This window comes from Bubalus bubalis, chromosome 2, assembly GCF_019923935.1.
Source record: "Bubalus bubalis isolate 160015118507 breed Murrah chromosome 2, NDDB_SH_1, whole genome shotgun sequence".
Lineage (NCBI taxonomy): Eukaryota > Metazoa > Chordata > Mammalia > Artiodactyla > Bovidae > Bubalus > Bubalus bubalis.
In genome coordinates this window covers 88,026,466-88,049,298 of record NC_059158.1, presented here as the reverse complement: position 1 = coordinate 88,049,298, position 22,833 = coordinate 88,026,466, and the positions used below count along the sequence as shown (strand labels likewise).

Sequence of the window (22,833 nt, the reverse complement as noted above, 5' to 3'; positions counted from 1 at the left end):
CTGTATGTTATCTGACAACCCTAGAGCAAAGGCCTTCATGGAACAAACAAAAAACACTAATAAATTACAGAGCTAGAATTCCCAAAGCCGAAATCTGGGGTGCTCTGTGCGCCACATGTCTTTGGGAGGCCAAGGAAAGGGAAGTGTCGAGAGGGCTACAGCTGTTCTTGACTGAGCTTCCTTCTTTTTCCTGGTAGCAGACAGAGCTTTTGACTCCAGAGACCAAGCTTTCACCAGCCAGGCCGTTTAAATTCACTGCCTCAAAATTCCTGACCTTTTCCTACTTTACACGGCCGTTGTGAAGATTAAATATAGCTGAGGTTGGGAGGGGATATCATATATATCGTTAAATATTTATTGGCAGAGTGCTTTGGAAATACATTCTCAGAAACTTGGACGAGACAGTCTCCCCGCCACTCCTCCAAGAAAGGGCTTGAAAAGTATTACCAATATATGGTGAGCCCAGTTAACAGTAGACTCTAAAAGGAAGGAAAGAGCAAAAACAAGAAACATGTTTAAAACCTGACGTGAACTATGGAAAATGTAGTGAGATGCCAAAAGGGATACCTAGAGAAAAAACTGGATATCACTAATGATGAATTCCATACTTTCCAAATGGCTATGGATTCTTATTTCAAACATTACCTTGACACATAAGGACTACTGAATCACAAACACACTGGAACAGCCTAGTAAAGAACCAGGAATTGGTATCTTCTGGATACCAATTCAACTATCTGCTAACGTCTCCTAAAAAAACCTCCAATATCAGTGGCTTGAGGAGGTTTACTTTCTTTAAAACAGACAAACAAAAAACACAATAAATTGGAACTGGCTCATTCAGTGTTCATTTAAACATTTCTCTGAACAACTTTAATCTTCAAACTTTAACAAAAACCCAATCTACTACACATAAATTGCTGTGAACAGAAACTGCTTGAAGAGGATTAATCACCAGCTTTGTATGTCATCCTCTAACAAGGCCAAATACTGAATCACTGTTGAATTCTTCACGTGCAGCTACACCCAGTTAATCTTCAAGAAAGCAGCAAACTGTGTAAATCTATTTAAACTGAGGAGACAAGTACTTCACTCATCAAAAGTTAGCAACTCTTATCAAGTACAGCTATTGGTTGGCAAGATCATTTGGAAAGAAAAGAAACACACACACGCAAATTCTTATATTCACTCCTCTACCCCAAAAGACCCAACTGCAAACCACCGGGCAAAAAAAGAGGACTTTCTCAAAACCCTAAAGAAGGACATGCCTCAATTTGTAAAAAACCAAGCATATGACATAACTGAGTCAACTACCTCAAGAAAGCAGTTCCATAATGGAAGTAAGGAAACACCAAGGGGGAAGTACTTAATAAAACAGTTGAAAATAAAATGGAAATATTTATCTTCTCTAATTAAGGGCCTTTTCAGCACAAAGCACTTTTTTGACGGAAACATACTAAAATATTTTTACCATTACAGAAGTGGTTTTCATTTTGGTTGTAAGGTGTTCTCATATAATCAGACTAGGTTTGCTTAATATCCTATATCTGAAAGTCACAGTTAACAATAATTGGACACACAGGCTTTTCCACTGAGACTAGAGCCAGCAATCTTTGCCTAGATACTGCCTCCTGGGTTATCACTCCACTCAAAACATCTTACTCTGACCCGAGCCGAGCAGGTGTATTTCTAACAAGCTCGTAGGCCTGTGATACACGAAAATCCTGTTTATTCTGGATGATGCCAGAGATCAGTGCTCCTTGAGGCCCTCCACACACAACATGGAGTAGGAGGAGAATGAGCATCACCCACTTCTGCTTTAACTGAAACTGGCTGACTCTAATATTTGTAAAGTTCTAAGAAGAAATTGTACAATCACTCCACAAAGCAATCTTTTGACATTGATGCCAATCCCCAATATTCTGAACTCACTATCCAAGTCATCCACGTCATCATTCTTCACCTTCAACTCCCTTACCATCCCTGCACCCTGTTCCCCAGCCCACAGTCCAGAAAGGTGGGAGGAATCCCTAAACCAGACTTTCTGAGCCTAGAAGGGTGATGGGCAGTAATGTGGAGAAGCTCTCTGAATTTTCATTGAAACGTGCACGTAATAAGCAGGCTGCTGAGGTGTGGTAGTTTAAAGAGCTTGACTGCCAGGGTCCAAATCCTGGCTCTGCACTTTGGGTCATACAGACTGAGCACGGAACTTAAACTATGTCTCAGTTTCCTCAACTGTAAAAATAAAGATATTATTACCTGCCCTGTCAGACTGTCAAGATGACCAAATGAGTTAATCCACCTAAAGCACTGAGAACAGCAATCCACAGGCTGTAAGATGCTCAATGATGGTTTGCCACTAATATATATGTATAATACAAAGGTGACTCTGGCTTATTTTTTTCCAAAGGTGATTTTCAAGTATTCCTCACATTCAGTGTTTTCCTCAGGCAAGTTATCTTGAATCAGCTCTAACAGCTGATTATATATTTCTACATTAAAATCAAACTGCACTATACACCTAAAACGTACCTATTCTTTCATCTAAATAAACAGAGTAATGTGAACCTGAAAGGTGCAAGCTTGATATCACAAAATCTTCTAAGAGGCATTAATTAGACTTCCCATTTAGACTATGCCAGGATGAGATCACAAAGTCACTCATGGTAACCAGGTCCCCGCGCTGGAAGTGTGTTTTCCCAGTGAATGGCTAAATACTAACAAAAGAAACCTTTGACTCAAAATACCACTGGTACCCAGGGTCTTGTGTCTGTATAATGCCTACACATTCATTTCTTTCTTCGCCTATAGAAAAAAAGAGTCTGTTTGTTTTTCTGATTCAGTCAGCCCTTTTAGTCTCTGAATCTAAGGAGAGCTCAGTGAAAAGAAGAGCATCTTATCAGCGTGCTCCAGACCAGCAGGCTGTCCCCCTCCACACACAAAACCTCCAGCCCCTCACAGCAAAAGGCCTCGCCCTCAGAGCTTTTTCCCCATTTCAGAGCTAACACCCCGCCGGGTTTTGACAACAAATAAATGAATACACAAGGCCCTTACATAATTAGCCATCTTTTCAGGTAGAGGGAGGTGGGTGGGGGAGGAGGGTTCAGGAGAATATTCATTGTAAATTGGCTTCGTTTATGAAGTTGATGTAAGTGTTCTGGATCCCAGGTATTTCTTTTAAATGAGGCCACAGGAAGAGAGTGCAGAGATGCCGGTTTCTGAATCTTGACAATTTTAGTCTATACTTCAACCAAGTCACAAATGCAGATTTTTTTTTTTTTTTTAATTAAAAGGAGGGACTTTTCTTAAGCCAGGTAAAAGTTCCATTTACTTGGGCAGGAAGGGAACACAGACTAGGTGTGTTTACTGTCTTTTTAAGGGGGGACGCTAACAAGTGAAAGACACAAGGGCCAGAAAACAATACTTTTGGACACTGTCACTCTGTTCAGAAAATTAGGACCACTTTCAGACATACTTATGCTAAGACATGCCTTCCCTCCCCCAAAATGAGTCTGAGAACAAAAAGAACTAAACATAATCAATAACCCTGTGAACGCCTTTAGGAAAGCCACCAGGCATCGCTGTCATCTGTCATGATCTTAACAGAGCCATGGTCTGCATGGAAGGATACAGTTTGATTGAATCATTATGGGGGTAATAACTTAATTGATTTGTCTCAGTGGCTAAGGATGTAGACAAGAGATATATTATGGAAGAAAAATATCTGCAATCGTGTTTTTGTTTTCTCAACAAGCATCTTGCCACTGACCTCTAAATCAGTTTAACCTTTTCTAAACAGACCTGCACATTTTTTACATAATTTAAGGCTACGTTTTGTTTTTGCTGCTGCTGAAAGGCTCTGTGAGATTTATCACAACATGGCTTCAGTAACCTTCTTTTAAAAACAAAGATGAAAAACAAAACAAAAGGCTATGAATATAAGCTTCCAGCTCCACTCATTTTCCCGGCAGGGGATTTTGATCTAACCACTAAAGTGCCTTTGGAGTTCAATCTGTTAAAAAATGTATGAAACGGTATTAAAATAGGAAAAGGCATGTGTATGACTCAGGCTTATCCAAGTATCTCTGCAACTAGATGTCACAGGATTCCCCTTTGCTGCTGGAAACTGAAAACCTTGAGAAAGTGACAGTAGAAGTTCCTGTTTCTTTTTCTTTCTTTCTTTTTCTAATATATAAAATGGGAGGGGGAGCGCGCGCGAACACACACACACACACACACACACACACACACACACACACACATTGGTCTTCCGGGTTTAGTACGAATCGGGTAGGTTCTTTGAGGTTCCAAGTGAAGATTGTTGTAGCCTAATGTTACGACTTATTATCTTACTCTTACACACACAAAGGTTTCCAGAAAAAAACCCAAACTTGTTGCAGAGCTAGGCGAAGCCCCCAGCCCGGAGCGCTCCTGCTCTCGCCGCGCCGCCACCCCTTCCCCTTCCTCCGCGTCCTGCCCGGCCCGGCCGGCGGGAGCGAGGGCATCTCCCCAGCTAAGGTCAACGGCCCGAGCCGTCCCCGCGGGCCGCCTCCTGCGAAACAAGGTCACCGCCCAGCCCGGTCCCTCCGAGGAGGACAGCGGAGTCTGGCCGGGCGCTGCCGCCTTTTGTAGATCGGGGTGGCCGGCCTCCGCGCGGCATCCCCGCCGCCGCCTCACCTGCTTGCGATAGGGCGTCCTGCAGCTGCTGCTGCCCCCGGGGTTGCCGCTGCTGCTGGGGAAGATCATCGCGGCGGGCGCGGGGCAGCCTCGCCGCGAGGGGGAGGGCGCAGGGAGGGGGCCGGCCGGGGCCGCGGCCGCTCCGGGAACTCCCTCTCGCCGCGCGGCGGCGGCCGGCGGGGGCTGCAGCTCCGGGCTGACTTCTCCTCCGCCCTCGACCTCCCGAGTCGCCTAAAAGTGCGGCGCGGCGGCGGCGGGCAGGACTCGGGCAGCTCGGGCGGCCGCCGCCCTGCGTGCCATGGACGGGAGTTCGCGCGCGGAGCTGGCGGCGCCGCGGACTCTCCCGGCGGCAGCGGAGGAGCAGCGCCGCCGCGTCCCCACCTACCGCGGCCTCAACCACCGCCCCGAGAGCGCGCCCGCCGGGGGCGGGGAGGCGGCCGCGCACCGCCTCGCGCCGCGCCCAGGCCCACCCGCGTCTCCCCGCCCTCCCGCCCGGCGCCGCGCCCGCCGCCCCGCCGGCCCGCCGGCCGGCCCCCAGGCGCTCCCTCCCGGGCTCGGGACCGGGGCGGGGGCCACGCGGCCGGGGAAGCCGCCGGCGCCCCCGCTCCGGTGCAATGGTTGGGTCTGGCTCCCCGCATGCCGCACATTCCTTGGAGTAGCCACCCCCCTCCTCTTTTCTTTTTTTTCTCTCCTAGATTCTTGGCCTCAGCACCCGCTGCAGCTTTGCACCCCGGCTCGAAGCCCCTTTTCAGGGCACCTCGTCGGGGATCACGCTAACACCTGGGTAGGAAGCCAGCTGGTCCCAGTTCTATCTTTTCTTTCATCCTTCCAAACTACTCCCCCCCCCACCCCACACCGTCCACCTCCTAGAAAAGGTGCGGGCGATCACACCTACTTCAGTGAACACACCAGCCTTCCATCAAACCTCTGCAAATCCCCGTTCCCCCAATTCGCACGCGAAAATTTTAGCAGAGAAAATAAGTCTCCACTCCCCACCCCCTCACCGCAAACACGCACAGTAAAGTTCGTGCTTCATTCCTATGCCAGAGTTTGGCAAGCTTACCTTCGAGATGCCAAAATCAAACAGCGAAAATCATTTCAAGCCATCGGTTTAGCAAGCCTTCTCGAAAACTGGAAGAGTACGATCCTTCTATATTTAATTATTAAATACGACACAAGTGTGTTCCACTGAAGGGACACAGAAACTGCAAAACAGGGACAAAGGGAGGAGGTAGTTTCCTTTGTTTTTCAACTGAAATTATTTAAGGCGATTCAAGATGCCCCCACTTTTTTTTTTTTTTTTTTTCTGATCAGCTTTGCATTCGTTAGCATATCAAGCCCAGATAGAACCTGAGCAATGCAGATGGCCTTTAGAGCAAGCTCCACAGGCAGTGTGTGGATGGGCCACTGGGACAGTTGGCCTGTTCAGCAGAGACTATCAGGGATAGTATTACCACACTAAGCGGTCAATATTACAGCGTTCTTCCTTGGCCTCTGGCCTCTAACGCCTCCCTGGAAAGGGCCATCTGCCATGATAATGAAAAATCCTAACTTGGCTAAGAAGTGAAGGCACTCAACTTCTGGCTGCCCTAAGGAAAACAAAGTGGCCCCTATGGAAATCGAATCTTCTAGCAAAGCTGTGACCATTCAAGGGTGTTACCAGCAGCAAGGAGCTGAAAAATATCCAACCTAGATACCCTTCCCACTGCTGACCTCAAGAACCACCTCGGTATACAGAGGGGCTCTGAACATTTTCTGACAAAAGTGATGAGAACTAGCAAGTCTCACCTACTTAAAAACTATATACACAAACTATACATATAATTTCTAATTCTTCTCGTTAAAAAAAGAAAAAGCAGCAGCAGTAACCTTATTCTAAGCACAGCACTAGGTGCACAGTTTGGCAAGTAAGAACTTGCTAAATAACATTCAGAGAAATGTATCTGTTATTTTAAATGACTGAATAAAAACAATGCAACTAACATTCAGTTCTGTGTTAATATATATACTATTTAGGACTACTCCATGCCATTTTGGCTGCTCCTTTGCTGTCTCCAGGCACTAGGTCCTTTTACCACAAGTCATCAAACACAGGTATAAAATAGAAGGCTTTAGGTAGAACTGTTCAAGTCATAGATGCCTTTTGCTGAGAACTTAATGCCCAAGACCCTAGCAGTTCAAACCTGTCATCTATGGAAAAAATTCCATGTACAACCTCAGTTGTCATGACTGGTCTCTTAGGAAACCACAGTCTAAACCACAAAAGAACAGCATAGATTAATTTTTCTATGGTTCTGCTCTAAGGTCATGATGCTTTGGATACTGTGCTCTTCTAGAATGGGAAGACTTGATTTGATACCCTGCAGTTGTTTTACAGGGTTAAGACAAGATTTTAAATGATAATACAATTTAAATTGGACTACAAGAGCAATTCTAATAACTAGGTAACTAAAATATACTAAGAACATTAAAAATATTTCAAGGACTATTTTTAAGAATAAAAATGATATCTAAATAGCAACAAAACAAAATGTTCTATATGGCGGATGGCATAAAAGGAAACAAGGAAAGGTATATATTTATACAAGGTCTACAAGCCAGGGTTCAAAAGTTCCAGACTCAGGAAGGTAGTACACACTTAACTAAGCACTGCAAAGAAAGGAGAAGATTGATTTTCCACCCTCAATGACTATAAAATGCAAAATATAACAAAGTCACTAAAACCCAAATAATTTCAACCTAAGAGAAATAACAAGTATTAAACCATATATATATAATATATACATATATAATCAATTATAAATATTCACAAGTGATTATTTATAAATGGCTACAAGAAGAGACACTAGTGAGATTCATCTAGGAAAGTATATTTGACCTTTGAAAAAAATATATTTTAGGACAAAGCAAGGAAGCATTCCAGAGAAACTCTAAGTTATCGTGGTCACAATTAGAGCTTTGGAATCTGCCCGGTAGATGCTCATCTTTCTGAAAGGGAAACTGAGACTTTGTTGAGTGGGCAGACAATATCCTCCACAGCCCAGCTCAGCTGGTGGGTAAAGCTGTGGGAATCTGACCCAAGAGCAGTCAATCCAGAGATAGGCCACTGACCTATGACATGGCTGGGACTGAAAAAATGAGCAGAGCCAATCAGATCCTCACCCCTGGGAATCTGATTCAGAAAACTGAACCAGTTAGGGAAGGGGCAGAAACTGCAAGAGTGCCAGGGGTAGAGTTGAGGCCACAAAAAGCCAAAACCATACGCAAGCCAAGGTTATGAGGAAGCAGAAACTATGAGTAACAGGAAGCTGACTGGCAGCAAACGGAGAGGCAAGCAGATGCCAGGAGCGGGTGAGCACTTGGCGGGGACATGATGGAGTCCCTGAAGCTGCTCTGGCTCTTCAGACTGACAACAGCCCCTCTGTGTGTATGGGTAACTAGCCCCACCCCTCGTTCTTCAGATAGCTTAAGTGAATCTGAACTTTGCAATCCAAGGGACAAAATTAAACAGCCAAACCGATCTGGCTGCACATTTCAGCTTTCCAGTGACTAGCCACATGGCTTTGGGCAAGCCAGTTAACCTCTCTGAGTCTCAGACTCCTCGCTGACTGTCCTAAGCCTATCTATGGTACTCCAACCAAAGTGCCCCACTCAATAAATGGCAGCTATTATTATTGTTTTCTCAGGTTTTATAGTGGTGTTTGTAGACTTAAGTGGGTATACTGTGTAAATAACTGCTATTAGTAAGGCTGGCTGATCATCAAAGAGCAGGAGCAAGGGAGCAGGTTGAATGGACAAGTTAAAAAAACCAAATTTAGGTAAGGAGAGCCTGTGTCTTTGAGAACTGTTTGCTGAATGGCTGAATGAAGATGCTTTCCAAGGCTTAATCCTAAGCGGTTAAAAAAATTGTCTGACAGAAGGTCTGTTTCAAGAGCCTAGGTGAACTCAAGGTTTTCTCCCACGTTTGTTTTTGTCCTGTTTCCTTTAAAGAGGTTGTATGTTGGACCAGGGCCATTTCTGTATGAATGGGAAGACTGTGCGTGCTATCAGAGATCACACTGTGAGGCAGGAGGAGGCTATGAATGAGGCTAATAAGGACAGAGCCATCAGTACATGCAGGAGCCTGCAGCCTCCTAGAGGAGATGAGATTTCGTGACTCCCAAGTGTTTGTAAAACCACAATTTGAGAATCTGAATTGAGAAGATATTTGTCCCATAGAAATATTTTGAAAATGAGACTTTCATTTATAAATTTCACATCTCATTTCACTTTCACAACAACCCTATGAAGTTGGAAGGGTTATTAGGCTTCATTTACCGATGAGAGGAAAACAAGTGAAGACTCACTGACTTAACCATAGAGTTAGGAAGAAGCAAGCAAATGTTCAAACCCAGACTGAGTGAGGGTTAAAAGATCCTGTCCTGTGCTCCTTCAACACTATAAAGCTGGGACTCAAAAAAGCCTTATAAATAATGCTCCAGTTCCCAGGTGAGTACTTGTAACCCCTACAGCACTGAGTTGCTGGACACAAATAATGCAAGGCATTAAGTGATAAGTGCCAGCCAAGTGGTACAGACAATTACGCACTGTGCAAGTCCACTGCAGGGTGAGATCAATACAGGATATAACAAGGGCGTGGGGAGCTCAGCTGTATAAATGTTTTTGTATGAGGGACATTCAGAAAGAAGCATTCTACAGATGAGAAAAACAAAAATGTGTGTGTGTGTGTGTGTGTGTGTCTGTATAAGAGAGAGAGGGGTGGTATGAGAGAGAATGTAGACGTGGGGTGACTGCTGTTGAAATCATCACTTACTGATAAACTCCTTAAGGCAGAAGGAAAATCAAAAGGTAGGGGAGCCCCCCATTCCAACATGTGTTACTGAGCCTCATGTAGGAAAGAAAGAAGCCTTTGAATAAAATAACTCAAAGAAAGTGTGGTGGGAGAGCTAAACTTTGAAAGGAGGGGGGAAAACGGGGGACGGGGTGGGGGGGCGGTGTAGAGAAGATGTCCAATGAGATAATAGAATACCTCTGTCAACAAAAAAGCAGATCTGTGGTAGGTTCTAATCCTCGATTGGTGCTAAGGCATTTCAAGCACCCTTTTTTATTTGAGTCACATTAAAAACAGAAAATAAGAGGGGGAAAAAGTTATCCAACATTACTTTACATTACAATATTTAAGGAATAAATTATAACCACATAGTAGGTGTTAGTGTAAGCAGCTCAAACTTTAAAAAATGTGTTTACATTTGAGAGTCTCTACGTCTAAAATATAACAAAAGCCTCTAGCTCCCAGCAAAGCAGGAAAAAAAGAAAAAAGAAAAATATGAGGTCAGCAGATTCTTCAAATTTCTGTTCTTTCTTGATACAAAATAGAGTTGATAAAGTATCCTATTTCTAAAGGAGCAGCAATATTTTCTATTATTTACTATTTTGCTTTTTAAAAAATTCTACAATCTTATTCTAGACCTAAAGTCTCCCTAGACACATATAAAATCACTTGTGTAGAAAAATGAAACTACTATAATAAAATAAAGCTATAGCTCTATAGCTATAATCCTGGAAGACATATAGAAGAACATAAACATGGCCAAATTCTGATGAGTCTTATCAAAAGCAATATTCTAATGATTCTTAAATTTATCCTGGTGAACAAAACAAAAGAAATGGGCTTTGCCCAACTGCAGCTTCTCTGTATGGACTAAAAAGTGTCATTTATTGAGTAACTACTATATTCTAGGCATTTTCTCAGCAAGTTCCTCTCTCCCGTCCTCATTCTCTATCTCTCTCTCTCTCTCTCTCTCTCACCCACACACACACACACACACACCATGAGAGAATAATAATTAGCCCATTTTACTAAAGGGAAAACTGAGGCTCACTCTTGGGCTTCCCTGATGGTTCAGGCTTAAATAACCTTTCCAAGGCCACAGATCCAATATATGATGGAGCTGAGGTTTGAACTTAGGTCTTCTGACTCCAAATGGCCTACCCCCAATGATACTCCTGATGACTGTTATTACTATGATCTACAGTTCAAATCCAAACCCTGTGGGGGAAAACCTAAGAGCCCAAGCCTGGGTGTGCATCTCAGCTTCACCGATTACCAACTACATGACTTGGGCAAATCACTTTTTAAAAGATAAGAAATTACACTGAATTTCCATTCAGTTTCTTACGAAGACAAAGTTTCCAATATTAGATTACATACTTAATAGTACAAATACACATTCTGGCCCAACCTAGCTCCTAAATCTTATTCAATTAATGGTTGCTAAGATATAACTCCTCTTACAACCACTAGTCTTACTCTCAGGGATAGTTGGTAGAATGGAGTTGGGAGAGAAGCAGAAAAGAACCTGGGTTGGTGATTACATAAAAGGTTTTTCCAAAATCCTGAACTGAAACTGAGAATAGAATTTCCCTCGCAATCTAGTGGGAGACCATATTCGAGATTAGCTTCATTATGGGACTCATAAATGCTTATCAGACAACTAACATCCTAATCATCATTTAGGATATTTATTTCTCTGGCACAACATCCTCTAAATTTCAAACAAATAATTTACATTCAAAAAAATTTTAGGTATAGCCTATCATAAATTAGTTACTGCCTTGCTCTTGCAGATTAGTTAATAAAATCAAAGCTCACTCAAATTCCTGGCATAGGTTCTCTGTAAGTTAAATTTCTTTCCTATGCTTTTCTATAAAAATAGGAAAAAATAGTCTGTAGTAATCAGACTATGTGTAAAGGATAAGAGCTGAAGTGAGGCAGGGAGGGGGTGATGTGCTGTGGAAACAGCTAATTACATTCACCTCTTCCTACATGACTTGGGAAGAGACAGAAAGTACTTAGGAAGTCAACAAAATTTGTGAAAAACTAGAGCCAAAAAAAAAAAAAAATCTCTAAATCATGAAAAACAAAACTCAAATCTGGAGTAACCATCACCTTTCCATAGGTAAAAAATCAACTGTTTGAATGAAAAATTTGGAGAGTACAGACTGAACAACTACCTTGGACAAACAAAACCCTCATATAAGCCAAGAATGACAAACGGCACAAGACATTCCTAAATGCTGGGAGACATAAACAATGTCTATGCAAAACCTGGGATCCACAGCACAAATTAGGGTTTAAAGCATTCAAAATACAGAAGAAAAAAACAATAAAACAGTTTCCTTTCTCTTTAGTTGCTAAGAGGACCATTAAGTTAATTTTACCTGAAGAGGAGGATAACAGAATAATAAGTGAGAATGCTAAAAAGCTTTCTCTTCTCCACTAAATTATAAATGTTAAGGTTCACATAAGAAAATATGAAATTAGAAGTAAATTTCTATTCAGATGGGGTAGATGAAGGCAAACTTTCCAGTAATAGCATATTTAGTTATGAGTACTGCAATGGGCTACATAAGGAGCTTATAAAAATTCCCTACCCTGAGTGTCTGGTTATCTAATACTTAACATACAGGACAAACCGATGACAGACCTGTGGCAAATTGATACTCCCCAAGCGAAGAAAAGGCAAAGGAGGAAATTCTGATATTGTCATGACAATATGACTGATCATGACATCAGCAGTTCCTAATTCCAAACTATAAAGAACACTCCCAGAATGCTGACAGCATATAAAAAGATCCTCCCAGAACCACCCTTCCTCCACCTCCCAATCTAACATTTAATCTACTGGCAGATGTGCTGAAGTTTCAACTAAAGGATTATTAAATGTTAAAATCCTGTGAAAAATTCTTCTAAATTGGAGGAAGCACTAGGAGGAAGAAGTAGATAATTTCTGAGGACATTTTTCAGACCTGTATGTTATACTGGGCTTCCCCAGTGGTTTAGCAGTAAATGACCCACCTGCAATGCAGGAGCCTCAGGAGATGAGTTAAGATCCCCTGGAAAAGGGCATGGAAACTCACTCCAACATTCTTGCCTGGAGAATTTCATGGACAGAGGAGTCTGCTGGGCTACAGCCCATAGGGTCGTAAGAAGTCAGACGTGACTGAAGCGACTTGGCAGGCAAGCAGGCATATATTATATTACATTATTTTGTTATATTTTATTATATTATAAAAATATTATAATTTACAAAATGCTTTATTGTACATCTCATTAAAGTCTCAGGGAAGGTAGCAGGCTGGCATGATCCACTTTTTTTGAACAGCAGAGTGAGCCTCAGGTAGGTTAAACAATTTGACTTAGGTCATGAAGCAGGACCTCAAGGTTGGAAAGAATGATTAAATGCTAGTTCCCGTGCCTGACATATAATAATCACTCAAGAAATAACTCAATATAGAATGAATGTAACTGTCTCTCCTTGGACACCATGAAAGTGAAAGTGAAAGTTAGTCGTGTCCAACTCTTTGGGACCCCATGGACTATACAGTTTATGGAAGTCTCCAGGCCAGAATATTGGAGTGGGTAGCCTTTCCCTTCTCCAGGAGACCTTCCCAACCCAGGGATCGAACCCAGGTCTTCCACATTGCAGGCAGAGCCACCAGGGAAGCCCAAGAATACTGGAGTGAGTAGCCTATCCCTTCTCCAACAGATCTTCCTGATCCAGGAATCAAACTGCGGTCTCCTGCATTGCAGAAGGATTCTTTACCAACTGAGCTATCAGGGAAGCCCTTGGACACCATGACTGATAATAAATTAAATCTATCCATATTTAGCCATTTCTTTAGAAGGTTCTTTGTTAAACAGCATCCAAATCTGAATCTATTCATTATATTCCTACCCCAGGACTTGTATCTGTGTCTTCTGTAGATTGTATATAGCTTTTTTCTGTATTCTACAGTCTGACCCATAAAAGTGAGGGTGGAGTCATCTTACTTTGAGTCTTAACAATCTTGTAAGATTGCTTAAATAGTCTGTAAATCTCTAATGAGTTCCTTAGCCCACTGTCCTATACATAGTAGGTTCTGCTGGAGGTGTGAATGAATGAGGAACGATAGCTTTCTTACACACTCACACACAGGGAGAGAAACAGACACACACACACATGACAAATGATGATTTGCATCCTCTTTTGAAAATGATCATGAGGTGAAACTAGAAAGAGCTGAATGTGAGAAATGGAGGGATCAAAACTTAAAGAATACATTTTACAGCTTATGTTAAGCATGATAAATTTGCATCCTAATCTTTCGATCACTTGGGATCCTAAGAGAGGCTGTAATGAATGTTGCATTTTGCATTTGTATGTTACTTATAATAAAGGAAATGGGATTCCACGATCAAATGGTTTCTCTCTTGACCTCAACTATTACTGTCAGAATAAATCTTCTTGCTTTACTTTTGAAGGGAAAGTGAAATGGCCTACAAATCTCTGACATCAGTTTCCTATTAATATTTGGATATAAACTATATGTCATACAATCTAAGATGCCACTGATTATAATATGCTTAATGATTACTGAGATGTTAACATTTAAAAAAAAAAAAAGGACAACAGCAATTACAGAACATCATAAATTGTAAGATGCATCCTGATTTCAGCAATGCTGAAATGTGAAAAAAGGGAGCACTAGAATCTGTTCGGAATGCCACACAGGTGTGTGAAGACAGTGCATGGATACTGTGCACACACATGTTCATCTTACAGCTTAGGCTCCAGAAACACACTTTTGCAAACATTCATTTTTAACCTTCACAAGAACCCAGAGCTACTAGGTGATTGCAAGCAAATGACTCACACTGTCAGTTTTTCCAAGATCTGACTGTGTCTTACTAGTGAGCACAGTCTCCACGAGTCAGAATGAGAAACTTTACCCTAATCTCACAAAGGAACAAACAGAGCTGTCAGCTTCCCTCTCAGCCACCCCACCTCCTAACAATCACCTCAACTTCTACCCCTAGTGCTTTAGATACAGAGCACATTTATATAAGAAAAGTGAAAAGGAGATGAGCTTAAATCTGTAGACATTTATCAGACTTCTCCACTCCACGTCTTGTTATCAGTGCTCTAAAGCTGTCAGTTTCAAACAAAACTTAAGAACATTCATCCCAGATGTTACTTCTTTACCAAGTTTAAGTCACACAAATGCATGCAAGTGGGCACATGCACACTCAAAAGGTTGTTCAGGGCTGTTCTGGCACTTAGCATCAATTCCAACCTAAGAGTCTACCTTTTAGCAAAGCCTGGAGTAGTAATTCTCAGTCGTCCAGCACTTCCATTTGGAAAAGTAATTTTTATGTGAATCAGGTAAGTCGGATAGAAAGACATATCTAAAATGGTTATCACAACTCTTAAAATTGATATGAAATTACAAAGTGAATCAAAACAATAACTTAGCAGGTGAGATGACTCAGTTATAGAAAAATATATAAATGGTTCACACTTAGAGCAATGACTGTTAGTAGCTGTTGGAATCCGAGGGCTCATATTTGTTCAGGAATCAACCAAGTCCCATTTCCTCCTCCTTCCTCATGCACCTTTCCTTTGAGTCATTTCATTGCTGATGTGAAGATAAAACCGATAGGAAAAAGTGAAACAAACTGGTCAACTTATTAATTCACTTGAGGTTGGTCAAAATGTTGGTTGGAGGTTATCTATGAATTTCATTTATCTGTAACGTTTCCCTTGTTATAAGAGAAAATTATAATTGATTTCACACTGAATATTACCTTATAGAAATCATTAACACATCCAACCACCAATATATTCTAAGTCCCTAACTCAGGACCTGGCACACACTAGGCATTCAAATATTGGTTTAATGAATAAATAAGCAATATGTTTAAAGTGCATGAGAGTCCTTTTGAAACAGATATTATTATGTCCTAAAGTACAACCAGCTTATGATTTTAAGATATGCTAATTCAATGACAGATTATAAATTTGAATTTACTAGCCAACTTCTTCAGTATTAAAGAATATCATTCCAGCTTCTGTAATTCATGATTTCTTGAGTGATTTGAAAATATATTCTATTTAGGGGCTCTTTTAAGAAGTTTTAGACTTCATTTAAGCTATTTACCAGGGACATCATTTAAGTAAATCAGGGTACAAAATATTGCAAATCATGGTAGAGACTTTTCCCCATTTCTATACCCTGTCTCCTTTCTTTTTAAAAAAAAAAACATAATTTAAGTTTTGATAATTACCAAATTTTTAAAAAGTAGATATACAAACTCTTATAATTGAAAATCATGTAGATTGATTCATTTTTATCACATGACACTTAAACTCTATCAGTAAATAAGAATAGGCAAATTGTTCATAATTGTTGAAGATATTCCCTCTGCTGCTGTTGCTGCTAAGTTGCTTCAGTTGTGTCTGACTCTGTGCGACCCCATAGATGGTAACCCACCAGGCTCCCCCATCCCTGGGATTCTCCAGGCAAGGACACTGGAGTGGGTTGCCATTTCCTTCTTCAACGCATGAAAGTGAAAAGTGAAAGTGAAGTCGCTTAGTCGTGTCCGACTCTTCACAACCCCATGGACTGCAGCCTAGCAGTCTCCTCCGTCCATGGGATTTTTCAGGCAAGAATACTGGAGTGGGGTGCCATTGCCTTCTCCAAGATATTCCCTCTACTTTAGCATATATTTGAAATTTTTCAGAATTGAAGTATTTTGAGATGATACAGTGTACTAAATGCCTCGTGAGGTTGGTTTTCAGAGGACTGCAGAAACCAAGGCAAATTGATTCTTGGTGCTCCAACATCTAGGAAGTTTTCTTTTAAATAAATACTCTAAAAAAAAAAACAAAAAAAAAAACTACTCTATCTCTCCACTTTGCTCTTTTCTCCTAAAAAGAGAAAAACATTTAAAAAGTTGATAAATGAGACTACAGTCTGAATAGTACAAGAGTGACAGCAAATCTGTTGGAAAATGCTATCTAATTCCAAGTGATGAAACATATCAGGATTCAGTCAGTTTCTACAGTTGACAGTGAAAATGCCCATCTTTTAAATCAGCAGTGCCTCTATGGTCCTTACTGATTCTCTTTTCATTTTCATCCTTACTGATTCTCTTTTCATTTTCGATATCTTATATCCATTAGTTTCCTCAGACTAGAACTGCTGGAATCTCTTCTGTTTCTCCCTCTAACCAGTCCTTATTTGTTCCAAATTGATGTCTACATTGCTTCTAAAATACTTTGTTATGACCTCTTTGGCCATATCCCTGTACTTCCTAACATGCCCACATCAAGTGCAATTTCTGATCATCCCTGGTAAAGCACTCTTTCTAACTCCTTTCCTTCTTTACCTCTCTTCCGGCTACTATTTGTGTTTTGGCTGCAGATGAACTCACTCTTTTCTGGCTCTGAGTTTTGCCAGGAAACAGCCTCTGTTTTTCCATCAGCCAAACCACATTCATCCCTCCCTCTGTTTGCTCTGTTGAAATCACAGCTCATGGTCCACCCCCTCTGAGTTTTTCCTACTTTCATCTATTTTCCAAGACCTCTTGCTATATTTTCTAAGGACTGTATTAAATGCCTAAGTTAGGTCAACCTAATGTCTTTACACTGTAAATTCCTCTACTGATGAAACCATGACCAAGATTTACCATGTACTCTCCAGTATTTACTATGTTAAAAGGCATCCTGTGAGCACTCAGCAAGTACTTATTGGCCCGGCTTCACCATAAATCAGTTGTTCTTAGTCTCTTTTCCAGTCCAGCACACCTGAGGAATACTGGACTGTATATTCCCATCAGTCACTGTGGCTTACTTCTATATGAGTCTGTGTCAAAAAGGATGAAGACACACACTCCCATCCTTATCTGAAAAACACTGTTACAAATAATGAACCAGAGGGTAAGTTATAAGAACCCAGAAAAAACAAGCATTTAACTTCATAGAGATAGTTATAAAAGATAGAGATAAAAGAGATAGGCTTCCCTGGTGACTCAACAGTAAAGAATTCTGCAATGCAGGAGTTGCAGGACACACGGGTTTGATCCTTGGTTTGGGAAGATTCTCTGGAGAAGGGCATGGCAACCCACTCCAGTATTCTTGCCTGAAAAATCCCATGGACAGAGGAGCCTGGAAGGCTAGTCCATAGGGTCACAGAGAGTCAGACACAACTGAAGCAACTTAGCATGCATGCAGACATAAGAGAGATCTCTATAACTTGTATGTTACAGAATATAATGTTTTGTTCTTTTTTGTAAAAAAAAAAAAAGTGCCTAAAAATTATAGCCTCTTGACATAAGAGGCTTTGGTACTGATGAAATGTTTTCTCAGGTAAGGATTTATTTTATTATAACCCAAGATGGTACCAAAATGTATTTCAGAATGACTAAAGCAGCTGAGAATTACTTTCTCCTCATGACACAATTTTCCCTGAAATTCCAGTGGTTAATTCTGTCTTCCCCACACCAAGAGGCATCTGCCTTTTCCATGTTCCTCTTCAATGCAAACAGCACAGCCCTTGAAACGCACTCTGTCTCATATCACCTCCAGATCATCACTGCTGTTTATAGTGGGAGTAATGAGCAAGGCATGGGCTTTCAATAAAAACTGCCAGGTTCAAAAGAAAATTCTAACACTTGATAACTTAGGAATCTTCACCTTAATCTGTTTAACTGTAAAAAGGGAAAAAACAACAACACCTCTGTTACGGGTTTGGGGAAGAAAGAAGCAAATAAGACAGTTCAGTTTGTTAAATTACAAGTCATCTTCATATATTCACCTTCAACATAATTTTGCACATAGCTAAGAGCTTTTCCTGCAAGGAGATCCAACCAGTCCATTCTGAAGGAGATCAGCCCTAGGATTTCTTTGGAAGGAATGATGCTAAAGCTGAAACTCCAGTCCTTTGGCCACCTCATGCAAAGAGTTGACTCATTGGAAAAGACTCTGATGCTGGGAGGGATTGGGGGCAGGAGGAGAAGGGGACGAGAGAGGATGAGATGGCTGGATGGCATCACTGACTCGATGGACGTGAGTCTGAGTGAACTCCGGGAGTTGGTGATGGACAGGGAGGCCTGGCGTGCTGCGATTCATGGGTTTGCAAAGAGTCGGACACGACTGAGCGACTGAACTGAACTGAACTGAAGAGCTTTTCCTAGGTAATATCATGTCATCTAAAATCCCAACTTTACAAGTTGGTACTTGAACTCCACTTCAAGAAAACTTGCATATTTGCTTGACTTCAATGACTAACACTGTTGCATGCCATCGAGTCCTGAAATGCCCATTTTTCTATCTTTTCTGTGCTCTTATTAATAAAGATAATAGTTTGAGATAACATTTTTCAGTGCATAATATGTGCCAGACATTGTTGTTAAGTACTTTATAGGCATTGCTTCATTAATCTGACACCACCATTATTCTTCCCATTCCAGATGTAGAAATGTAAGCTTCCCCTTCATTCTCTTTATACTTTCGTTCTTCTGCTCCATCTGGTCATACTGCCACCACCATTACCAACAGCACCCCCACCACACACACGTTTCACTTTCTAACTAATCTAAAGCCCCAAACCAGGGACACCAAGTTTGTTCTTTCCAGTGTTCAGCATCCACAGCCGTTTCATCCTGTCTTACACACAAGCAGTTCTGACCATCAGATTTTTCCGTTCCTCCTCCTGCATTGCTGACAATTGCGAGTCATAACCATGCTCACTGGCTTCATGAAAAATTCACTTAAGCATAACGCTCACTTTACTCATTTCCAAGTGACTTCCTATCCCATCCCCCACAGAATTCCAAACCTTTAATTTTTTTTCCCTAAAACTGGAAATCTCACTCTTCATTGAAAAATGATAACATAGAGATCAACGGACATTATTTATGTGATGATCAAATATGTATTTTTTCTTGGCATTCTTCACTACCAAGTACTAGAGACGTTCCCTGTTCTTCTTGAGATGTAAATTTCCATCTGAATCCTTGATTTCAAATGAATTTCCCTATTACTTCCTCTCCCATCCCCCACACCTATCTCCCCACCCCAACTTCTATATCTTCCTTTTTTCTTCCTTTTTTTTCGTATGAAAGTAATACATGAACATATTTTCCTTTTAGAAATAACAGAAGATGCAATGGGTTTTTCTTCCTGTAAACTAACTTGTTTAAATCTTCTCTATCCTAAGAGAAGGAAAATCACTTCTTTGCTTCTTAAGCTATTTTATTCTTTCTCTTATTAATTGGCAAAGTTCTTAAAGGATCACCCATCAGTGGATGTTCATACGTTCTCTTTCCCTTCTAGCTACAGACCACTGTGATATAGCTTCCGCCCCTACCACTTACCCGCAGCTGCCTCTTGGCCCTCATTCAACATGATTTAGTTCTGTAACTCACCTTCATGGAATTCTGCATAAATGTCTATTCTTTCAGTCGTCCTCCTTTGCATTCATTTTCTTCTCTGCTCTAGATTCTACTCTATATATGAGTTCACCCATGACTAGCACTTCAGTAATCACCCTAAATAAAGGAGTCCACATTTAGAGAGCCAATCCTGGCTTTTCTCTAGGGGTCCAGTCCCATGGTCCTAACTGCCTTGAGCCTCTGTTTCCCTGCTCAGCATTCACTGTGTTATCTGTCTCTCTCTCTCATCACCACTGAAATCTATTTGCTCCCTATCATGGCCATTTATACTGTACTTTGCTTATATCCAACTGTGCATTTCACTGGAATTCGCAGGCTTGTTAAGAGCTAGGGGTCTAGCTCAATGGCTTGCACACAGTTGCAACTCTACAAACAAAAGTTATTTTAAATTTATTGGTATATGAGTCCAAGGGGAAAAAATCTACCATTTTCATAAAATTAAAGAGAAAAATTTCCTCATGCTCATGTAGCACTTTTATTATCTATTTTCTTTTTGTTTTCACACAGAAAGTCCTCAGAATTGGAAAAGCACTTTTTCTCTAATGAGGGAAAACACTCTCAAATGCCTTTGGGAATGCTGATCCTTTCCAAAGTACAGGAAGAATGAAAGCCCCATTAAATGCCAACTTTGGATAGTCATGCTCTAACAGGGAAATCTGAGCAACGGAATCTTTTTTTTTTTTTAATGTATTTTATTGAATATTGAACTGCTCTTCAGGTTCTTCTTCAACCCAAGTTTTGGATGAAAACTTTTAAATGAAAAACATAATTGCCCATTTGGATCTAATCATGCCTACCATCTCCTCATAAACTATTATACAAGTTGCAGAATCTGGGAAAGATTTTTACAAAATAAACTTTAGAACCTCCCTTTCACCTTTATTTAAAAAAAAAAAATGAAGGGCAAGGAATAAAGAATTGAGAACTCTGACCTGGTGTTAACTTTTATATCCCAAGCAGCCAAAAGCTAAAAGATTAGCAGCTATTGGAAGGTAGAGGACTTACAAAACAAGCATAAAAGGGGATGGTCGCCTTAAGACCATGAGGAATTGATCATCTCTTCATTGTTGTTGTTTAGTTACTAAGTCATGTCTGACTCTGGAGAAGGCAATGGCACCCCCACTCCAGTACTCTTGCCTGAAAAATCCCATGGATGGAGGAGCCTGGTAGGCTGTAGTCCATGGGGTTGCTAAGAGCGATTTCACTGTCACTTTTCACTTTCATGCATTGGAGAAGGAAATGGCAACCCACTCCGGTGTTCTTGCCTGGAGAATCCCGGGGACGGGGGAGCCTGGTGGGCTGCCGTCTATGGGGTCGCACAGAGTCGGACACGACTGAAGCGACTTAGCAGCAGCAGCATGTCTGACTCTTTGCAGGTCAACCTCACAGACTGTAGCCCTCCAGGCTCCTCTGTCCATGGGATTCTCCAGGCAAAAATCCTGGAGTGGGTTGCCATTTCCTACTCCAGGGGATCTTCCTGACACACCTATCAAACCCACATCTCCTGTGCCTCCTGCATTGCAGGCAGATTATATCTTACTAGCTCCTTAAAAATTTGATTGAAAGAGAAGATAAAGTAATACCCTAACAACATTCCTCATCTATTCATTCAACCAATATTTGCAGGGAGTTTACTGTAGTCAAACCTTTGGGAGCTGTGCACAGAGAGGGAAGCTGTGAGGCAGTTGAGGGGCCATGACTAAGCTGAAGCTGGGAGGAAACAGAAACAATGAGACAGAGGAATCATCACTTGTAATACTGACTCACAGGGCAAGGATTTCCAACAACACTGAGACTCAGAGGAATGGAGGAATGAGCTTCCAGGAGACAGCAAGAAGCAAAGTAGCCAGACACAGAAAGCAGCTAAAAAATGAGCAACTGGGGGACAGAAATGAAGTACACTCAAGAAGGAAAACTTAAAACTCCTGTTCTTTGATTGGTGCCTTGAACTGAGACCAGTCATCCAGTTGGTTTAACAAGGCCCACAGCCACTATGGTTCCTGCCAATCCCAAGGCCTGGTAAGGCAGTCTTCCTGGGTTCCCTTGAGGTCTGGTCTCATAAGAGAGACTCATGATTCCCATTCATACATTCTTAGAACAACCCCACCCCCATTAATTAACAATCAGTAGAGGGTCTCTATTACTTGCGATCAAAAGCATCTTGCTAAATGATACTAACACAGTTATATAAGAAACTGCTTCTTGAAAGTTAGAACTTAGCAACAGCAAGTCATTTCAAGAGGGAAATAATTTGATGTGGGGCAGAACCACCTGCTTATTAAGTTACTAAATTATCTCCATTTCTTTCAAATCTTTATTATTAACAAAATTGCCCTAATTGCACCTACATGATCAGCTGGTATCTTATCATCCCAATTAAAGTGTTGCTATTTTCTGTATATGAGAAAACCAAGGTTCTTACATACAATCTGAGCTGTCTCAAATTCTTTAAAAGGAATGCCAAGATATAGGTTTCTCTCCCCACAAAAACAATAACAAAAACCAAAATGAAACTCCAAATATGTCATTAATGCTTATGTATTTCAATGTCTCTAAAATGACCATTTAATATACCATTTAATATATAAGATGATGTTATTTGTTTCAAATTCTTCTAAAAAGTATACATATGCCGGATTGTCTAAATAAGTTTTAGAGATTCTATTTTGGGTTTAAGTGTATATCTTCTAAATCAAAGGAAGCACTTTTTTTTTTTTTTTTTTTTGCTATTAGAAGCCAATAGATTTTTGATAAAATGGTCTTAAGGGTTGTGTTATATTTTAGGAATGAGCACTTCCTGTCCAGATTTGCCCTGCTGCCTCTTTCCTGGTGACTTTTAAACCATCTCGGGTCACAGTGGCCTCTCTTTAATTAGTATC

General features: G+C 41.1%; 1 protein-coding gene across 8 annotated transcripts in view; it reads right to left on the bottom strand.

The window, feature by feature from the left end:
* The window catches only part of RBMS1 (RNA binding motif single stranded interacting protein 1), a 219,539-nt gene that overhangs the window by 127,223 nt on the left and 69,483 nt on the right, over positions 1-22,833 (bottom strand). For 2 of the 8 annotated variants that reach the window (XM_025276049.3, XM_025276055.3), the window contains exon 1: positions 4,678-5,086. The exons of 5 other annotated variants lie outside the window; for them this stretch is intronic. In XM_025276049.3, the coding sequence (XP_025131834.1) occupies positions 4,678-4,746 (69 nt within the window). In that variant the 5' untranslated portion in view covers positions 4,747-5,086. Of the gene's footprint in view, positions 1-4,677; positions 5,087-5,740; positions 5,961-22,833 lie in introns of those variants that run through there. One more of the 8 variants, XM_044934797.2, reaches the window with a different exon arrangement.